Source organism: Crocodylus porosus, unplaced genomic scaffold (genome assembly GCF_001723895.1).
Source record: "Crocodylus porosus isolate Cpor-Errol unplaced genomic scaffold, CroPor_comp1, whole genome shotgun sequence".
Taxonomy (NCBI): domain Eukaryota; kingdom Metazoa; phylum Chordata; order Crocodylia; family Crocodylidae; genus Crocodylus; species Crocodylus porosus.
Window position 1 is genome coordinate 1,408,558 of NW_017728946.1, and position 18,200 is coordinate 1,426,757.

The window sequence follows — 18,200 nt, forward strand, 5'->3', positions numbered from 1 at the left end:
GGTGTGAGACAGGTAGGTGGGAAGGGATAGGGGAAATGCTGACCTGGTAACAAAATGTAGCTGGTAAAATGTAGAGAGATTACCTGGGGTTACTGGATGGCAGGCAGGTTATAATGTGTCATAAATCCAGTATCTGTATTTAGTCCATGATTTTTTATATCCAGTAGGTTTATGAAGTGAATTTAGTAGGCTCAACTATGAGCACTGTTTTGTAAATTCCCTTTGAGGAGTAGAACTGAAAGATTGGAGAGGGAGTGGTTGTCTTGTGAGAAATGTGCACCCATAGGTAACTGGGTATTTTTGTCTTTGACAGATTTTTTGTGTGTGTTCATTCTGGTACACAATTGTTGCCTGGTTTCTTGTACATAGTTTCCATCAGGACATTCAGTACACTGGATGAGATATAATATATTTCTGGAGGTGCAGGTATAAGATCCAGGAATGGTGATGGTTTTGTTGTGGGGTGTAATTATTGTGGAAATGGTCAAGATGTGTTGGCAGGTTGTACGTTTCTTGTCCTGACATTATTGGCAATGCATAGGGAGTGCACATGGGTGCACACGCACTTCCTGAGCGTGGTGGTGCACCCCCTATGAAAAGGCGCTGGCAGCATCTGCGGGTGGTTGCTGATTGCCGGTCAGTGCTTCCCACCCTTTCCCCCACCACTGCTGACAGTGCTACAGTTGCCTGTGGGAGTGCCACGTTTACGGCCACCATGCTCCCGCCACTGCCTGCTGGAGCTCTCTGTGCCCCAGCCCCCAGCCGCCAGGGGCACGCAGCATTCATGCCTGGCCATGGTCTGGATCCATTCAGTGTGCTTTGGGCCATAGGAAGTTTGGCAAGGTTCAGTGCCTGTTTAGAGGCAAGGATGGAGGTTTTGGAAAGATATCTTTAAGAACTGGGTCTTTTTCTAGGGTGGGTTGCAATTGTTTGAGGATTTTCTGTTTAGGTTCCAGGGAGGGGTGGAAGTCATAACTTACCTATATGGGTGGAAAGTTTAACACATGAACTGGCTGATATCTAGTTAGATAGCTTAGACTGTTAATAAACTGATGACTTCTGATTTTGCAGACAAGTCATGAAACAGACTGAACAAAAGGTTGCATACTAACCTGAATAAGACAGATGAATATAGGGTGTTATTCGCTGTTAATGAGGATCATAAATCCAATTTTGGGGGATATTTGTGTTCCCCTAAATGACCAACTGTTGATTTGGGTACTCTGTTACAAATACACACATCATACAGCTTTTCTCTAGTTTTGTAGGAACCTGTATCTGCAATGAAAAAGGACTGTTCTTTGTATCTGAAAATCATGAATTCAAATGCTGTTGTTCTAGTGAAGGATTGAGGGATGTAGCTAATACTGTTTACAATAAATATTGTATTTAACACCCCTGTTTTCTGTTCCTTATCGTATTGCCAAAAATTAACTGTTTGTGCTGTAATTTTTTAGGCCCCCTTCCTCAGATTGATTTTTTTAAGCTAAATTAGTTGAACAATTCTGAGGGGTTTGCAGAACAGATGTTGTTTTTCTGCCATTAAAAGGTTCCTACAACTGTTTCATTGAGAAGTTCTAACTGTGCCACAGGGCTTGGACATTTGGCAAGGGGTCACATTTGTGTTAAAAATGTGCTTTTTCTCATTTACATTTGACCACATTATTATGAAAAAAATCAGTGTGCATATACTCAGGAGGTGTTTGGTAGTAGTCAAATAATGGCTATTTACTTAGTAAATCTAGGAGCACAGTATCTGGTCATGGAACTAAAGACTATATTGAAAGACATAAATAAAGGGGGAGGGAATTAAGAAGATGCCAGTTGTTTATGCCACACAACCCTTGAATTGTATGGCAGACCTTTGAGTTTGTAACTGTAACATTCTTTTGCCATAATTTTGTCTAGGTATTTTGTGTATGAAAGGATTATTTAGGGATACTTGTTGGAATGGTTTTACATTAAAGAACAATGTATTGAAAGTGAATGTAGGTGTTTTACTTAGAGGTACACCAATACATCAGTTCATATCATATTGGCACTGATAAAAGCAAAATTGACATTATCAGCAATTGGCTTTTTTTGGCTGATGTGGTCAATAAATGCTGCATGCATGCACACAGCCCAGCAGCTTAGAGAGCAGCATGCAGCTGGTAAGTCTGTGGGGGAAAGGGGGTCGGGGGGAAGGGACATGGGAGGAGCAGATCGAGACCCCCACAGTGAGGGAGGCAGCAGGGCTTGGGGTTGGGGCAGGGGCAGGTGCTGTCCAGCTGGGGAGGGCGGGATGCGAGATGGAGCCACAAGCAGCTTGTCTGGGGGCATAGAGGGGGTGGCAGCTCCCACCTCTGGTGAACCCTGGGGGAGGCACAGAAGGGCTTGTGCCCCCTGGATCTGTGTGCAGGCTGAGGACAGGCTGTTGCTACAAGCTGGGGCTGGGAACGGTGCCACGCTTTTCCCAGCAGGGGAGCTTGGTTGGAGCTGCACACAGGGCAGGCAGCAGCAGTGTTGGAAGGGAGTGTTCACAGGGGGCCCTATAGCAAATTCTGGAACCTACAGTCCACCCCGTAGCCTCCCCTCCCAGCACTGCCACTGCCTGCCCTGTGCACAGCTCTGGCCTAGCCCCCTACTGAGAAGAACCCAGCACCACTCCTGACCCCAGCTCAAAGTGGCAGCCCACACTTACCCCGCACACAAATCTGGGAGGCACATGTCCCTCTGTGCCTCCCCCAGGGTGCACAAGCGGCGGGAGCCACCCCCTGCCCGCACCCCCAGATGAGCCACTCACAGCTATGTCCTGTGCTCTGCCTCATCCCAGCCGGGCAGTGCCTGCCTCAGCCCCAGCTCCACTCCCTCCCTCCCCTCACTGTGGGAGGCCTCGATCCATCACTCCTTACATCTCTTCCCGCTGCTGTCTTCTTTCCCCTACAGACTTACCAGCTGGACGCTGCTTTCCAAGCTGCTGGACTGCATATCAATATTCAGATCAGCATCAGTTGATATGGCTCATTAATAATTGGCCATCAGTATCAGACAGAAAAATCTTTATTGGTGTACCCCTAGTTTTGTTAGTATGTATGTGTTTGTGTTTTTGAGCTTTTTGGGTAAAAAGTTATAAAGGTCTTGGATGGTAAACCCTATGAAGAGAGGTTGAAAAAAATATGCATTTCAGCTTCTAAAAAAGGGGATTAGGAGGGATTATGATAGCAGTCTTCAAATGTCTGAAAGTCTGCCATAAGGAAGAAGGAATATACTTTTTTCTATTGCTGTGGAAAACAGGATGTGTACTTGTGGCTTGAAATTGCAGCAAAGTAGGTTGAGATCATATATCAGGAAGAACTTCCTAGCTAGATCATTGAGGCAGTGGCCCCACATATTTCCGATATATCTACCTTCCACAAGGACTGGCCTACTGCACATAGTTGCCTATGCACATAGAATCACAAAGCGAGGAATAGAATTTCTAGATGCCAAAAATGACCACTTAGGTGACAAGGAAAGAATAGAATGATTATCAGTATTGTGAGCTAATTGCAGTTGCCCTTCAAAACAAGGTGATGGGATGTTTTGTAGAATGTGTGAAACTGCAGCTTTGTTAGCTTTAGGTATAACTAGAGTGACAGCCATTCAGACTTCCACTTTTATGGAGAAATTTCTATATCAAGGCACCTGGGGCTTTCAGCTGAGGCAAGTGGGCTATAGGGTGGCTTGAAATTCAAGCACTGCTGAACCTAGAACTTTAAAGCACCTGGTGGAAGGTTTTGCCAGTTTGAGCAAAGAGGAGGAGCTCCCAGTTTGTCAGATTACTAAATATGTTTCTAGAAAGCAGTCTCATTTACCAGCTAAAGTTTGTGTTTAGCAGAAGCAGGTGCCCCAGTTTATTACTAATATGGCACAGAGCCTTTCACAACTAGGCCACCAGCCTGAATCCTGGCCATCTCAACAAGTTTCTAAATATGATTCTTTCTTAAGGGATAGTTAGTGTCCCCAGTAGGATGTGAGTTTGGTGGATCACAGTTCTAGGTCTCCCATTAACTTGCTTCTCAGCTTTGCACTAAGCAGTGAGCTCTTTGAGTAGGGAACTGTCCATAACTGTGTTCACACAGTGCTTAGCACGTAGAACCTAGAACTCAGTTGGGTCTTTTAGTGAGTTTCAGCAGCTGGGCCAAAATCACATTGCTTAGTATAAGAGAACTGATTCTCTGGGTAGTGTAGGTCACCCATGTTGACCTAAATGGGTGGTTGTTCCTCAAGGAGACGATCCTTCAAGCTCAAAGGGAGTCAGTCCCAGTGCGCGCCAAGGGGGGCAGGAGTGCTAAGAACCCCCTATGGCTCCGCAAAGGCAACCAGGGATGCCTGAGGGCAAAAAAGGAAGTGTACAAACAGTGGAAGCAAGGGGCTATCACTAAGGAGGATTACACCTCCATTGTTCAGGACTGCAGGGAAGCTGTTAGGAAGGCCAAGGCAGAGATGGAGCTAGGGCTAGCAACCAGAATTAAGGATAATAAAAAGTCCTTTTTCAAATACATAGGTAGTAAGAAGAAGGCACCAGGTAACGTGGGGCCCCTACAGGACAGGCTTGGCAATCTGGTGATCGTGGCAAATAAAAAAGCTGACCTCTTTAATGAATTCTTTGCCTCCATATTCCTGACCAGGGACTGGGACATCGCCCACACTAGAACTGTGAACAGACCCAGGGGAGGCACCACCATGCCTAGGGTCAGGGATGACCTAGTTAGCGAACTTTTGGAGGGGCTGGATGTGTTTAAATCAGTAGGTCCAGATGCTCTTCACCTGAGGATGCTAAGGGAATTGGTGGGGGTCATAGCAGGGCCCCTGGCATAGGTTTATGCATGCTCATAGGGCACTGGTCAGGTACCAGAGGATTGGAAAAGGGCCAATGTGGTCCCTATTTACAAGAAGGGGAGAAAGGTGAACCCCGGCAATTATAGGCCAGTCAGTCTTACCTTGGTCCTTAGGAAGACCTTTGAGAAAATTATCAAGGAGCACATCTGCAAGGGCCCAGCAGGGGAGGTGATGCTCAGGGGCAACCAACATGGGTTCGTTGAGGGCAGGTCCTGCCTGATTAACCTGGTTTCTTTTTATGATCAGGTCACAAAGTCCCTGGACAAGGGTGTCGGGGTAGATGTCATCTTCCTGGACTTTAAGAAAGACTTTGACATGGTTTCTCAACACATTCTCTTAAAAAAAACTAGGTGACAGCGGCATTGATGCCTACACAGTGAAATGGGTGGTGAATTGGCTAGGTGGTCACACCCAGAGAGTGGTGATGGACCTGGAGGGATGTGCTGGGGAAGTGGCTAGGTGGTCACACCCAGAGAGTGGTTTTTGACCTGGAGGGATGTGGGCTCAGTCCTGGGGCCTGTACTGTTCAACATCTTTATCAGCGATCTGGCTGTGGGTGTGGAAAGCACACTGTCCAAATTCGCTGACAACACCGAGTTGTGGGGCGAGGTGGGCACGCTGGGGGGGGGGACAGAATCCAGCTAGATCTAGACATGTTACAGAGGTAGGCAGATGAGAATTGGATGGAATTCAACACAGACAAGTGCAAGGTGCTGCATCTAGGAAATAGGAACCAGCAATACACCTATAGCTGGGGAACTCCCTTGTCAACACGGTGGCAGAAAGGGATCTTGGAGTCATTGTTGACTTCAGGATGAACATGAGCCACCAACGCAAGGAAGCGGTCAGTAAGGCTAACCGCACCTTGTCATGCATCTACACGTGCATCACAAGCAGAACCAGGGAGGTGATCCTTCTTCTCTATGAGGTATTGGTCAGGCCACAGTTGGAGTCCTGCATCCAGTTCTGGGCACTGCACTTCAAGAGGGATGTGGCTAGCATTAAGAGGGTCCAGAGGAGGGCCACTCGCATAGTCAAGGGGCAGCGGGGCAGGCCCTACAAAGAGAAGCTAAAGGGCCCGAACCTATTCAGCCTCCACAAGAGGGCATTGAGAGGGGATCTGGTGGCTGTTTACAAACTCACTGGGGGGACCAGCAGGAATTGGGGGAGGCTCTGTTCCCCCAGGCACCACCTGGGGTTACTAGGAATAATGGCCACAAATTGTTAGAGAGAAGGTTCAAGCTGGACATCAGGAGACATTACTTTACGGTTAGGGCTGCCAGGCTCTGGAATGGACCCGCAAAGGGAGGTGGTGCTCTCTCCTACCTTGGGGGTCTTCAGGAGGAGGCTGGACAGATATTTGGCTGGGGTGATATGACCCCGGCACCCATTCCTGCCCAGGGCAGAGGGTCGGACCTGATGATCTGTTTAGGTCCCTCCCAACCCTAAGCACTGTGATACTATGATTGGTGTGAGGGAAGTTCACAAATGAGAAAATAAGTCAAGATGTATAGATCTGACTCCTGATTATAGAAAGTGATTTGACATGATGGTCCTTGTGGATAGGGCATAACTGGATGAAAAAGTTGCCGAGCAGTTGGAAGATTTTCTCCTGTCTTTCTGTCATGGAGTTATTGCACGGGGTAGGGGCTGTACTCACAAGTGGCTGCTGTGCTAGCAGGGCACTGAATGAGCAGCCAAATCGGTTAGAGTAGAGCCATCCAGCTTCTAGGCATCTGGGGGGCCCAAGCCCTGCAAGCTGTACCAGTGGGGGCCTCACCAAGGTGGGCCATGGGATGGGTCCCCCAGGCTGCACATTGCATAAATGCCCCTCCAACTGCTGCACTTACCAGCGCACCACATACTTGCACAGACACATTTCCCCTCCCTCCCCACCCCACCTCTGCACTGTGTGGCCCCAAGCTTGCCCTCAGCTCCCCACAATGCCACAATGCCACAATGCCCTACTCCTTGGGGCAGGGACAGCAAGTGCAAGCTGGAGAAGGGAGGGGGGAGTGGCAGTCAGACAGGACCCCGAGACTACCTATTGGAGTGCCCTGGGTTATACAACATTTAAATTGAAATTCAGACTGGGCAGAATAGTCATGGGCTGAGAGTCCTGGACCTTCTCTGACAACAGTCTTCAGTCCTATGGTCTTAGTAAATATTATGCCATGTAGCAGAGATCTACCTACATGCTTTCTCTTTCAGCCTGACCTTATCCCTGGAGGAGAAAGAACTGAGGCTTAAGACCCTGCAGGAAAGAGGTGCTGCTCAGCAAAGTGAGATTGTGAGCCTGCAATCAGCCATTCACCAGGCCCAGCAGCTTCATTTTGATTACCAAGGAGAAATACAGGAGCTCAAGAACCAGGTGCCTTGAAAACCAGCTTTCTCTCCCCAGAGACAAATCAGGCTTTCCCCAGTCCTGTCCTACTCTCATCTCCACCCATTCTGCAGTGGTTTCTGTCCCTTCCCTCACTTTTCTCTCTCCTGCCACACACACTTCCTCCTGTCCTCCTACAGTCCTCACAGCCTTTGATCTTTGATGTAACATCTGGGCTACCCTCCCTGTGTCCTCAGCCCCTGAAAGAGCATAACAGACTCTGTTAGACCTTAGTGCCGGTATTACAGTTTTTGGTCCCAGTTGTAATGCCTCACTCTGCAGCATTGTGCTGCTGAAGGGGAAGGGACTACAAGGCTAGTGTCATGGGAGGTACAGAAGAATAAAGGGGATATAAGAATATGTCCATGTTCTTCCTCCTTGCCCTGTTCACTTAGTATCCCAGCAATGTGGCACAAGAGTTCACTAGCTCTCCTTTTTCCAGACATGTCTCATACGTCTTCTCCCCTGTTGGCACATCTGGCTCTCCATGTGCTTCTTCATGTTTTTCTTCATTTTTTTCTCTAGGTGTTTCTTTTTTTTCATTTTTAAGTCTTTGGGCATGGCAGACAGGGAGGCTTCATTCTGGGCAAAGTTGGTCTCTCTTGCATGGGAGAATCTAGGGCCCAGTGTAACCCTAGCGGGTTCTGGCACATTTGCAGCCTGTTTTCCATTCTGATGCCTGGTTTTGGACTTAGCCAACAGTAAGGTGTTTGTTTAAAGCCACTTTTATTCCACCCCTTGCCCATATCTCCTCTGAAATGTGTGCTTAACTTGAGGATCTCTACATATCTGCTGCAGGTCCAGTCACTGAGGCAGACAATAATGGAGAAAGAGGCTGGCTTACAAGCCCATGAGAAGCAGCTGTTACAGGATCTGGAGGAGTCACAGGCAGGTGAACTGCATTTGAGGAATTCCTTGCAGAAGCTGGAAGCCGAGGTATCTCAGCTGCATCTGAGCCTTCACAGCACAGAGAGCCGAGCAGAGGCACTGGCTGCAGAGTGCCACCTAGCTAGTGATGCTCATCATGAAGCCCAGTCCCAGCTGGCAAGGTTACATTCACTTTTGCAGCATATTCATTGTGGCAGCACTGATCTGAGTAGAGACCTTGCAAGTGTACCAGGCAAGTGTAACTGGAGGTTTAGGGGCTTACCCCCTGGGAGGCCAGATGGGATTACCCATGGGATGAGAAGGCTCTACAGTTTTCCTGAACAAAGGGAATGCTGGGGGGCACTCAAGCATGACATGCATATGACAGTTTGGAGATGTGGTGATGATTCTCTGAACCAGTGAAAATCACCCCATACTCCACTCCCTTCCTCTCACCACCAGTTGGTGTTTCTGGGAGGAAAGACTGGTTCATTTTGCTTCCTGCTCCAGTGTCTTTAGGGAGTATTTAGCAGAGTTGAGAGATTGTATTACATTCTTATTTTTGTTCCAAAAGGACCATTTTTACCCTTTCCTTCCAGTCTTCCAGGATGGGCATCTTCTGCTTCATCTCCTTACTTGGATGAGCAGAATAGGGACTGAAGGGGTTGTCTTCCCCAGCACAGTATGGCAGGAAAGGGGGAAATGAGGGAGGCTGGAAACAGTTGAAAACCTAGCAGCAGCTTCTAGTATCTAAGGGTCTGCAGGCCCACCTCATTTCAACATAATTTACTAGAACAAACAGGGATATGGGATTCAGAGTAGAAACAAAGCTGTTAGCAAACACAAAAAGTGCTGTATTTCTGTAAGAGTATTGTCTCAAAAGCCAAGGAGGGGTTTAGTAGGAGATGAGCAGACCCAAACCAAAGACAGCTTGTGAGCCTTGGCATGCTGTAGAGACTGAAAACTACTTGTTTGAGAGTGCAGATGTGACTCCATTTTCCAGCACCAGAATGAAATAGGACCCCATTAGCTGCTGGAAAATGCACAACCAACTATCTTTCTGTGGGCACCATTGCCATCTAGTGGGCAGCTGAGGTAACACACTGTAATTTATGTCTTGCGACATAAATGTTGTGACCTATCTCAAGCAGGGTCCTCAAACACTGCCAGTGTCTCTCATGTAAGCAGACCTCTCATGTTAGTGACCCTTCATCTAAAGACTGAAATGGGGGACTTGTTTTTCCAGAACAGGAAAGCAGCTGGGATCTAGCTGTGCCTCAGCCCAAGGACCTCCCCGCAGAGCTTCTGGCGGACCAAGTGGCAACAGCCTTCCGAGACTTGCAGCAGAACCTGAAGCAGACTCAACAAGATCTGGTAACTGCCCTTCTCATGTGCCCTCCTTCCCTGCCACTCTGTTGAGCTTGACCACCAGATTAGGAGCTGTGGCTTAGCTGGATCATATTCCCTATGTCAGATTTGGTCTGTAAGGAACACAGAGAGTTGGGGCTGCACTCTCTCTAGTGGTTTACCCACTACTGTTGTCTCAGTAGGTTCTGATCTTGCCTTGGCTGAGTCTTGGCCCTAGGGTTTACACACCCTCTTTTTGGTAATGTCTCTGCTGCCTCTTGCTGTCTTCCTTGTTTTCTCTAGGATGACACCAGGAACAAGGCTCAGCAGCTGGATCTGGAGTTGAAGAAGAGTGAGGCTGAGAGGGAATGTCTCAATGCCCACAATCAAGAGCTGCAGAAGAAGCTGGCCCAGAGCCAAGAAGGTACAGCTTCCCTTCTTTCCAACATGCCAATCCTGCTCTGTGCTGTAAGAAAGGTGGCAATGTTACCAGTGAGAGGGAAAAGAAAAGGTACCATAAGCGGGAAGGAAAATGAAGAAAACAAGAGCAAGCGTGCAGACAAGATGTTATCCCCCAGTGCTGCCATGTTAGGGAGATGGACGGGACAGGGGTCTATTAAAAAGGGATCCATGGGTATATGGAATACACACACAAGGCCAGTGCTCCCAAGGAGATTGTATGTCACTGCTGAAAGTTAGCATGGTGCCTCATAGTGTCCTTTTTGAGCACATCGGCCACTACTCCTTATTGTAGTTGGCAGAAAATTTGTGTCTTCTTGTCTCTTCCTGCCTGTGCAAATGTGTGGCCTTTTTTACTTGGCTCTCTTCTTTCCTATGGTTGTCAGTATTTAATTTATCTGTTTCCTGTGCCAGTTGTCTACAATCTGTTGTTTCTATTTCCTTCTTAGCTCTCTCTCTTCTCAAACCTGATGCAGTCTCTGAGCTGCTTGTCCTTAGCAAAGACTCTAGCTTTCATCTTCACATCTACCTCTCACATACCAAAGTCCTTTAAATATATTTTTCTCTTGGTTTTGCCCTGCTTTTAGTAGAGAAGCTGCTTTCCTTCATGTAATCTCACTCATCTCACTCCTATCTGTCTTATTTTTCCCAGCCTTGTCATAGCTTTCTGTACCATAGACCTTTACACACTATGGTTACAAAAGCATCTCTCCTTTCCTTCTTTGTCATGGTACCACTCTTATCTTTTAAACAATGGAAATTGTTCAACCCTCATTTTAATTGACTGTCCACTGGCTCCTCAATTGTGAAACTCAGTGAACAGGAGCTCCTGATCCATCTGCCCAGACCATTGTCCATTTTATACATCCTGGTATTTCTACCGTGGTTCCTCAGTTAGGTTAAGTAATCCTAGTATTTTTACTTTGTCTTTCTGAGAGTTTTCTAATCCCTCTACTATCTTGCCGACTGTCTCATAAACACTTATAATTCTGCAACATCCTACTTCTTGCTCATTTTCAGTACTACCTCCTGTGCCCCAGACTTGCCCTTGGGTAGATCTTCCACTGGATCAGTTCTCAGTCTTGTTCCTTCTCACCTATTCTCCCACCTAATCCTGTCTGATTCAGCACTCACAGCAATACTGATGATACTCATCTGAATCTTGCTGTAGGCATAGTCTCACTTCATCTAAATTTATTTAGGCCAAATATCTCCAAGAAAAAAGTATCTCTTTGGACATTACTGAATCATTTTTATTGCCTTCTCTCAGGCTTCCACTATTAACTTTGGTCATTCTCAACCCTGGCTTTTGCTTTTCCACCTACATCTTCTAGATCTGCAAATCTGTGTCTTGCCACCTCCACTTTCTGTTCCCCACATGTCTCTGCCCTCACTTCACCTCTGTGAACTTCTGTTTCAGACTACCATCTCCTTTTACCTTACTTAGTACAGCTGCTTGCTCTTTGGCTCAGACTCTGCCAAGCTGTATGCCATCACTTTGTCAACAGGCAAACAAAGAAGACACCTCATTCCTTTTCTCTTCCAATTCACTGTTTCCCTGTTCAGCTCAGAATCTGGTTTGGAAGTTGTCTTCCTGCTTTAAAATCCCCTTAGTCCCTTTCAGCTGACTCAGTGGACCATGCCTCTTTGTAGTCTGCCTCATTACTTCCTACCCTCACAAACAGGAAACCCACAGATTTTACCCAGATTCCTCTGAAACTCATCCACTTAGTCTTTTCTTCCACTGGTAGGAGACTGCCCTGATTTCCTCCTGGATTGTGAGAGTCCATGCTCCCCTTTATGGTTTGAGGCCTCAGTTTTGTAGGTGGTTGAGTGGGAAGGTGATAGTTCTTGCCCAGAATAAAAGTGATTTTTTTTAATTTAATTTTGGTTCTGTTTTCTTCCCATCCTCCCTGACTTTCCCCATTGCAGAAATGCAGATGGCAGAAGACAAGTACCATTCGGTACAGGCCACCCTGCAGGAAGAGGTTGTTGCCCTAAAGAAGGAGGTTTTGACCTTGCATGGGGAGGTGGCTTCCTTGGAGAGGAGACTCAAGGACACTGAGAAGCAAAAGATGGATATTGTGGTGAGGCTGGCAGAAGTCCCGGGGGCACTAATTACATGTTGCCCATTTAAAGTTACACTGGATAGAGCATTTGATCTTACGCTGTAGGATATAACCTGCTCTGGGAGCACTAGATGCTGGTATTGTTCAGCTCCCATTTCTGTCTTGCATTTTTTCAAAAGTCTTGTGTGACTAGACAGTGTAGAGATGCTGAACAAACTTTCCTTTGCCTCGTTTTGTGGGCCCTCCCTCCTTCTCTCTTTGCCCCTATCTCTTTCCCTGTTACTGAGTCCTTAGCTTCTTGACCAAGCGCTGCCTAACCACTAGACTCCTGATGTGTCTCTTGGATTCCTCTCTCCCAGTGCACCTCAATTGTATCCACATACCTCTTGGTATCCCAGTATTTGACTCTTCAGAAACTACTTCAAACACTTGAGGGTGTGGGTTGGGTATGGAGAGTCACGGGTAGTATTTGTTCACTAGGATTATCATTAGTTGGGTATGTGGTGACTGTAAGAACCTTTTGGGAGTTTGCCTGCTTTGTGAGAGAGAGGCCAATATTGCAGGACATCCAGAATGACTTCCAGTGAGTGCTAGGAGGCTGTAACTATAATATATATTAGCACTAGCAATGCAGGGAGCTCCTAGAGGTCAAGTGGAGATGTATAGGGAAAAGCCTACATCTTAAACCCCTATAAGAGCTTTTTCTTCACTGTTTCCAGTTCCCTTGTAGAGTCAGCCAGACAGAAAACCACTGCATTAGATAAGAAATGACTACAGTGAAATAGTCAGGAGAAAGAGGGTAGAAGTAACTAAGGAGATGATTCAGGATTCCGCCCCCCCCATTTCTAAGGAAATCTGACAACTAGTGCAGTAATTTCACCTGCCCTTCAGGAGCAACAATCAAAAGTAACTCTAAAGTCTTGTATGCACTCTTAAATATAGCACTCTTTTAGCAATCATTTACCATGTTGATGGTGACCAAAGTTTTCCCACACTTGAATTTGCAACTACTTCACAGATCAGCACCAGTTTAACTAAACCTGTTGCTGTAACAATGTTGTATAGATAAGAAGTGGCAATTCTCAAATTTCCACTAGCAGGCAAAGTCAGAAATTAGATGGGATGGAGAAATCAGCATAATTGTAGGAATTTCCATTAAAACCATGGCTACAGAAGTTGATTGTCTCATCATCTAGGCATGAGAGCCACAGCCCTTTACAATTTGGGAAAAGTTATCAAGATTTATTTTCCAGTCATTTTCTTTCTTTTTTTTTTTCAGCATGAACGGGATACTTTGCAAGCAGCCAAGGAAAAGCTAGTCTGGGAGATGGACCTTCTTCAGGAATCAGTCAAAGCTTCTGAGACAAGGGCAAATACAGCAGCAAAGATAAGCTGCTGTCTTGAACAAGAGCTTCAGAAAACCCTCTCTGCCCTGCAAATTAAAAGTGAGGAAGTAGAGACTCAGTGTGAGAAAATCCAGACACTACAAGAAGAAACAGCACTGGGGAAGGCTTTGCAGGAAAAAATGGATCATATGAGTATCACCCTGACAAAGAGAGATGAAGAAGTGGAATCTCAGCGAGAGCAAATTAGAGAACTGGAGAGGCAGAGAGAAATACAAAAGGCTACTCTAGATCATCTTGTTCAAGAGCTGAAGGAGAAGGAACAAGAGGTAGCATCCCAGCAAGAAAATGTTAGAGAGTTGGAAAGACAGAAAGAAATGCAGAAGACTGCCCTAGATCATCTTACTAAAGACCTAGAGGAGAAAGTTAATGAGATTAAATTCCAAGAAAAGAAAATCCAGACTTTGGAGAAACACAAAACATCACAATTGAGAAATCTATTGGAAGATATAGATCAGATGAAAGCAAGCTTGAGAGAAAAAGACCAAAAGCTCTCGTTACAGAAACAGCTGGCTCAAGAACTGGAAGTGGAGAATAAGCAGGTGAAGGCTCTTCACATAAGTTTAGAACGTGTGAGAGGAGTTCTTAAGGAGAGAGAGAGTGAGGCTGACTGCCAGAGGGAACAGATAAAGATTTTTCAGCAGTATAAGGATCAGCAGGAAGGACAGCTGCAAGTCCTGCATGAGAAAATAAAACAGATGACACTCACTCTGACCGAGAGAGATCAAGAGCTTGAGTCTCAGAAAAAACAAGTCCTAGATGTTGAGGAAGAAACAGAAAAGAAACTAAAGACTTACTATGACAAACTGGAGCAAACACAGTCGATCTTAAGAGAAAAAGAGCGAGAGCTAGAGTTCCAAATACAACAAGCACGAGAACAAGAGGAAAAAGCAGAAGAGCAGCTAATGCTTTTACAAAGAGATTTAGAGTGCACCAAAGCAGCCTTAAAGGAAAGAGATGACACGATTGAGTCTCAGAAAGAGAAAATCTGGATGTTCCAAAAGCAAGAGAGAGAAGCAGAACAACAGCTGAAAATTCTTGAAAGTCTTGAAGTATCATTAAGAGAACGAGAGCAAGAAGTTGTGTCCCTGAAAAGGCAACGTGAAGAGAGTAAAGAGGAGGAGGAAAAGCAGACAAGAGCCATGCAAGAAAATCTTGAAGAAGGAAAGTTGACCCAGAGTGGGAAAGAGAGAGAAAGAGAGGTTCTAGAGAATATTTACGAACAACAACAGCAAAAGATAGAGGCAGAGACACAGACTAAGGCTGTCTTGGATGAACTGGAATACACCAAATCATCTCTACAAGGCAGAGACAAAGAGATACAGTCTTTGCAAGAGCATGTAAAGGTGCTCTTAGGGGAGAAAGAACTAGAAGAAAAATGGGTCAAGAGCTTACAGCAGGATTTGGACAGAATGAGACAAATACTGAAGAGAAAAGATATAGAGTTCCTCAAGCAGGCAGAGCAAATTACCATGTACCAGCTTCAAGAAGAAAGCATGCAGGTGGCATTAGAGTCTTTCAAGAATCAAACAAACCATCTTGAGCATGTGGCAAGAGAGCAAAGCCAAGAGAATGAAACTCTTAAGCGAAAACTCCAACAGCAAGAGAAACAGCTAGTGACCCTGCATTATCCTCATCTTACACACTCTGAGAAAGAGACAAAAGAGATGCATCCCAGAGGAAGACAGAGTCTCCTGGGTGAAGCCCTTAATGAAAGAGAACAAGAAATCAATGCCCAAGGTGAACGAAAACAATTGGAAGAGAAAATGAAACATTTTCAGGAAAATCTCCACCAAAAGGAAGAGGTGATCAAACACCAGAGAGAGAAAGCCAGGCACCTAGAAGAGACTATGAAGAAGAGAGAACAGGAACTGGGGACACAAACAGAACTTCTGAAGCAGATAACCTCAGCTCTGCAATGTAAAGATGATGGAGAGACCCTAAACAGCCAAATCCAGAGACTTCTGAGCTGGGAGAAAGAGGAGGCAGCCAGAAAGAAGGAACTCCAGGAGAGAGATGATTGCCTGGAAAGGCAGAAGAATCTCATCCGAAATTTGGAAGATGAGAAGAAAGTGAAGGTGCAGGAATTGGAGCACCTGACAGCTATTCTGAAACAGGCTGAAAGTGGAGAGATAAGATGGAGGGAGAAAGCACAGGCACTTGCACAGTTTGTGGCTCAGAGTGAAGTCGCCATTAAGACCCTGAGGGAGGAAACGGCTATTCTGCAGAGCATGGTTTCGGAGAGGGATAAAGATCGGCTTTATCTTCAGGTGGGCAGTTTGGCTGATGATTGTTCCTGATATAGATGCTTCTTGAGGGTACCAGTGTTACTTTCTGTACGTTGATAAGTGTTCCCAATTAGGTCATCCAGTTTGACCCCCTAAACAGCAAAAGCCAGGAAACCTCCCCTGTATCAAGCCTGATATTGCTGGTTGAGTTAGAGCAGGTTTTCTTGATTTAAAGGCTCAGTGAGATATAGTTTTGTTCCTTAGTTTTCCATGATAGAGCATTTAAGACAGAATCCATTGTTAAAAAAAATCAGCAGTGAGGCACCTGTATGCTTTTAGCCAGTGTGACCCAGGGGTTGGGAGATGGCAGATGGGGTGGCCGACATGATGGCCATGATTACCCAGGGGCCATGACTGGTGCAATGTTTGCCCCCTGGCTGCTCTGAAGTTGAGCTCTGCTATAGGGGAAGCATTTTTGCAAGGATTTGGAACAGATCACAGACCAACTCTGTGAAACAATTAGAATGGCATCATCAGCTTTTTGAGCAACTTGAGCAATGCCATTATTTTCCTCTGTCCACAGCAGCTGTTCTAATATATATTATTGCATATAATCATATAAGAAAAGCAAACACTTCCTATCAGTAACTTCACTCACATGAATACTCCTCTTGGTTTACAGGAAACTGTTTCCATGAGCAGGATGAAAAGCATACACAAGTCTGTGGAAATGGAGTTCAAGGTTTTATGAACCAACACTTTTTTTTTTTAAGGGAAATGTAGCAGAAGCCACTTGGTGACTAAGTGAAAATAATGCAAAGAGAAAAATCTCTAATTTTAAATGAATGAGCTCTTTTTCTGTTACTATAAATCATGGGTCATTCCAAAACCATAAACTCAGCAAAATTCACCCAGCATAAGCAAAACTCAACAAGGACTAGTTTTTATTCATATTCCAGCAAGAGAAAAACTTTAGAAAAATGAATATGTACAATCAACGTCTGGTCCTCTTCCTATTGCATTGGGGCATCATGGTCCTGGGTTCTAAAAATCCTGATAAAAAATAAGATCATAATGATTTTTCTTTAATATTACTGTTAATTTAATAAGTAAATGATAGACCTTCTTGGCCAAATGCAGTAGAACTCCTGCTTACCTGTGCTTTCTGTGCTGGGCCACCCTACTACCAATATCCAGAAAATCATTAATTGAAAGTTCTAATAACTTTTCTTCTTTCTCTTGGTAGTGTTGTAGTATGATGGTCCAGGAAATATGTGAGGCAAGTATGTCTGGGTGAGACCTGAGGAAGGGTACTCTAAGTGACGTACCTAGACTCCTGGCAGCCCCAGGCAAACTTTTAGTATTGGGCCCCCTTTCGCCAGAGATAATGATAATAATAATCAGACAATAGGAAAAAATTACCATTTTTGCGCTTTCTTTTGTCTGGGTCAAGGGCAGTCGCCCGGTTTTTCCATGACAGTGTCTGGGTCTGTGTGTTCTGGTACCTGAAAGCTTGTCTAAATCTATCCTAAGCATGTGTTTTGTCCAATAAAAGATATCCACAAAAATCCTTGTCTTTCTCTTGTCATCTATTAAATTAGTTATTTATCAAAGAGAGAGAAGTGGGAAATGATATTATGCAATGCATGGAATACAAAATTTAGATGGCCAAAATTATTTTTTTGTCTGTTGAAGTAGAGGTTTGTTCCATAAGATAAGTTCCCCTTTAATAAGAGGTTTGTGTTTTGAGTCCTCCTACACGCTGCCTGTGCAAATATTGTATATTCTCAAATATTCCTAAATATCTCTGTTCTTTGCAGTAAGTATCAGACCCAAAGGTTACTTTGTATATTGTATTTTATATTCTCTAGGTCTGTAGTTACCGAATATAGCTTACTTTGCTAGCCTGGCTACCTCATTCTAAAACCTGGAAACCAGGCGGTAAAACTGAAAACACAGATGCCGTGTATAGCATAGTGACTTTCCTCTGCAGTAGGAGATACTGCAATCCTAGTTTGGACAATCTGACCTGTACTCTATCATTCTTCTGCAGGAACAGCTTGATTCAGCGCTCAAAGATCTAAAGAAGAGCATTGTGAACAAGGTTGTGAATGGAGATGTGAGTCTGCTGCTCAGAGAGAATCAGAAAGCAGAGGAATTGCAAGCAAAGGCTGGCCAGGTAAAGGGCAGAAAGGGGACATAACACACCCTTGGGGAGAGGTGGCAGGGGCACACTTAAATGCAGGAGAGAGAAAATCTGAATGTGTCCATGCCAGATTATTAATGTCCTGTTTCCAGTGCTCCTGGTAGAGTTGCTCCAAACGGGGTGTGTCTACATGTGCATGAATGCACTTTTCCTAATGCACATTAAATTTAGTACTGCCAATGTGAGGTACTAAATAAATGCACATTAGGCTACTCTAATTGGTGGCAGTCCCTCATAGTCAAGGATGATGTCCGTCAGGCTTGATGGGTCCTCAAGTGACTGAGGAGCCCGATTCTGGATACACAAGTTCTTCAGCAATGGGGGCGTGTTGTGGCGTGGGGGAGCGGGATTCGCAGCCTTGAGTTGGTCTCCTCC

At 45.3% G+C, this 18,200-nt stretch overlaps 1 protein-coding gene across 2 annotated transcripts in view; it reads left to right on the forward strand.

Moving 5' to 3' along the window:
- CEP250 (centrosomal protein 250) overlaps positions 1-18,200 on the forward strand; it is a 919,650-nt gene that overhangs the window by 887,174 nt on the left and 14,276 nt on the right. For both annotated transcript variants that reach the window (XM_019550710.1, XM_019550711.1), the window contains exons 23-29: positions 7,075-7,234; positions 8,045-8,366; positions 9,360-9,487; positions 9,764-9,884; positions 11,852-12,006; positions 13,268-15,661; positions 17,673-17,798. In XM_019550710.1, coding sequence (XP_019406255.1) covers positions 7,075-7,234; positions 8,045-8,366; positions 9,360-9,487; positions 9,764-9,884; positions 11,852-12,006; positions 13,268-15,661; positions 17,673-17,798 — 3,406 coding nt within the window. The remainder of the gene's footprint in view (positions 1-7,074; positions 7,235-8,044; positions 8,367-9,359; positions 9,488-9,763; positions 9,885-11,851; positions 12,007-13,267; positions 15,662-17,672; positions 17,799-18,200) is intronic.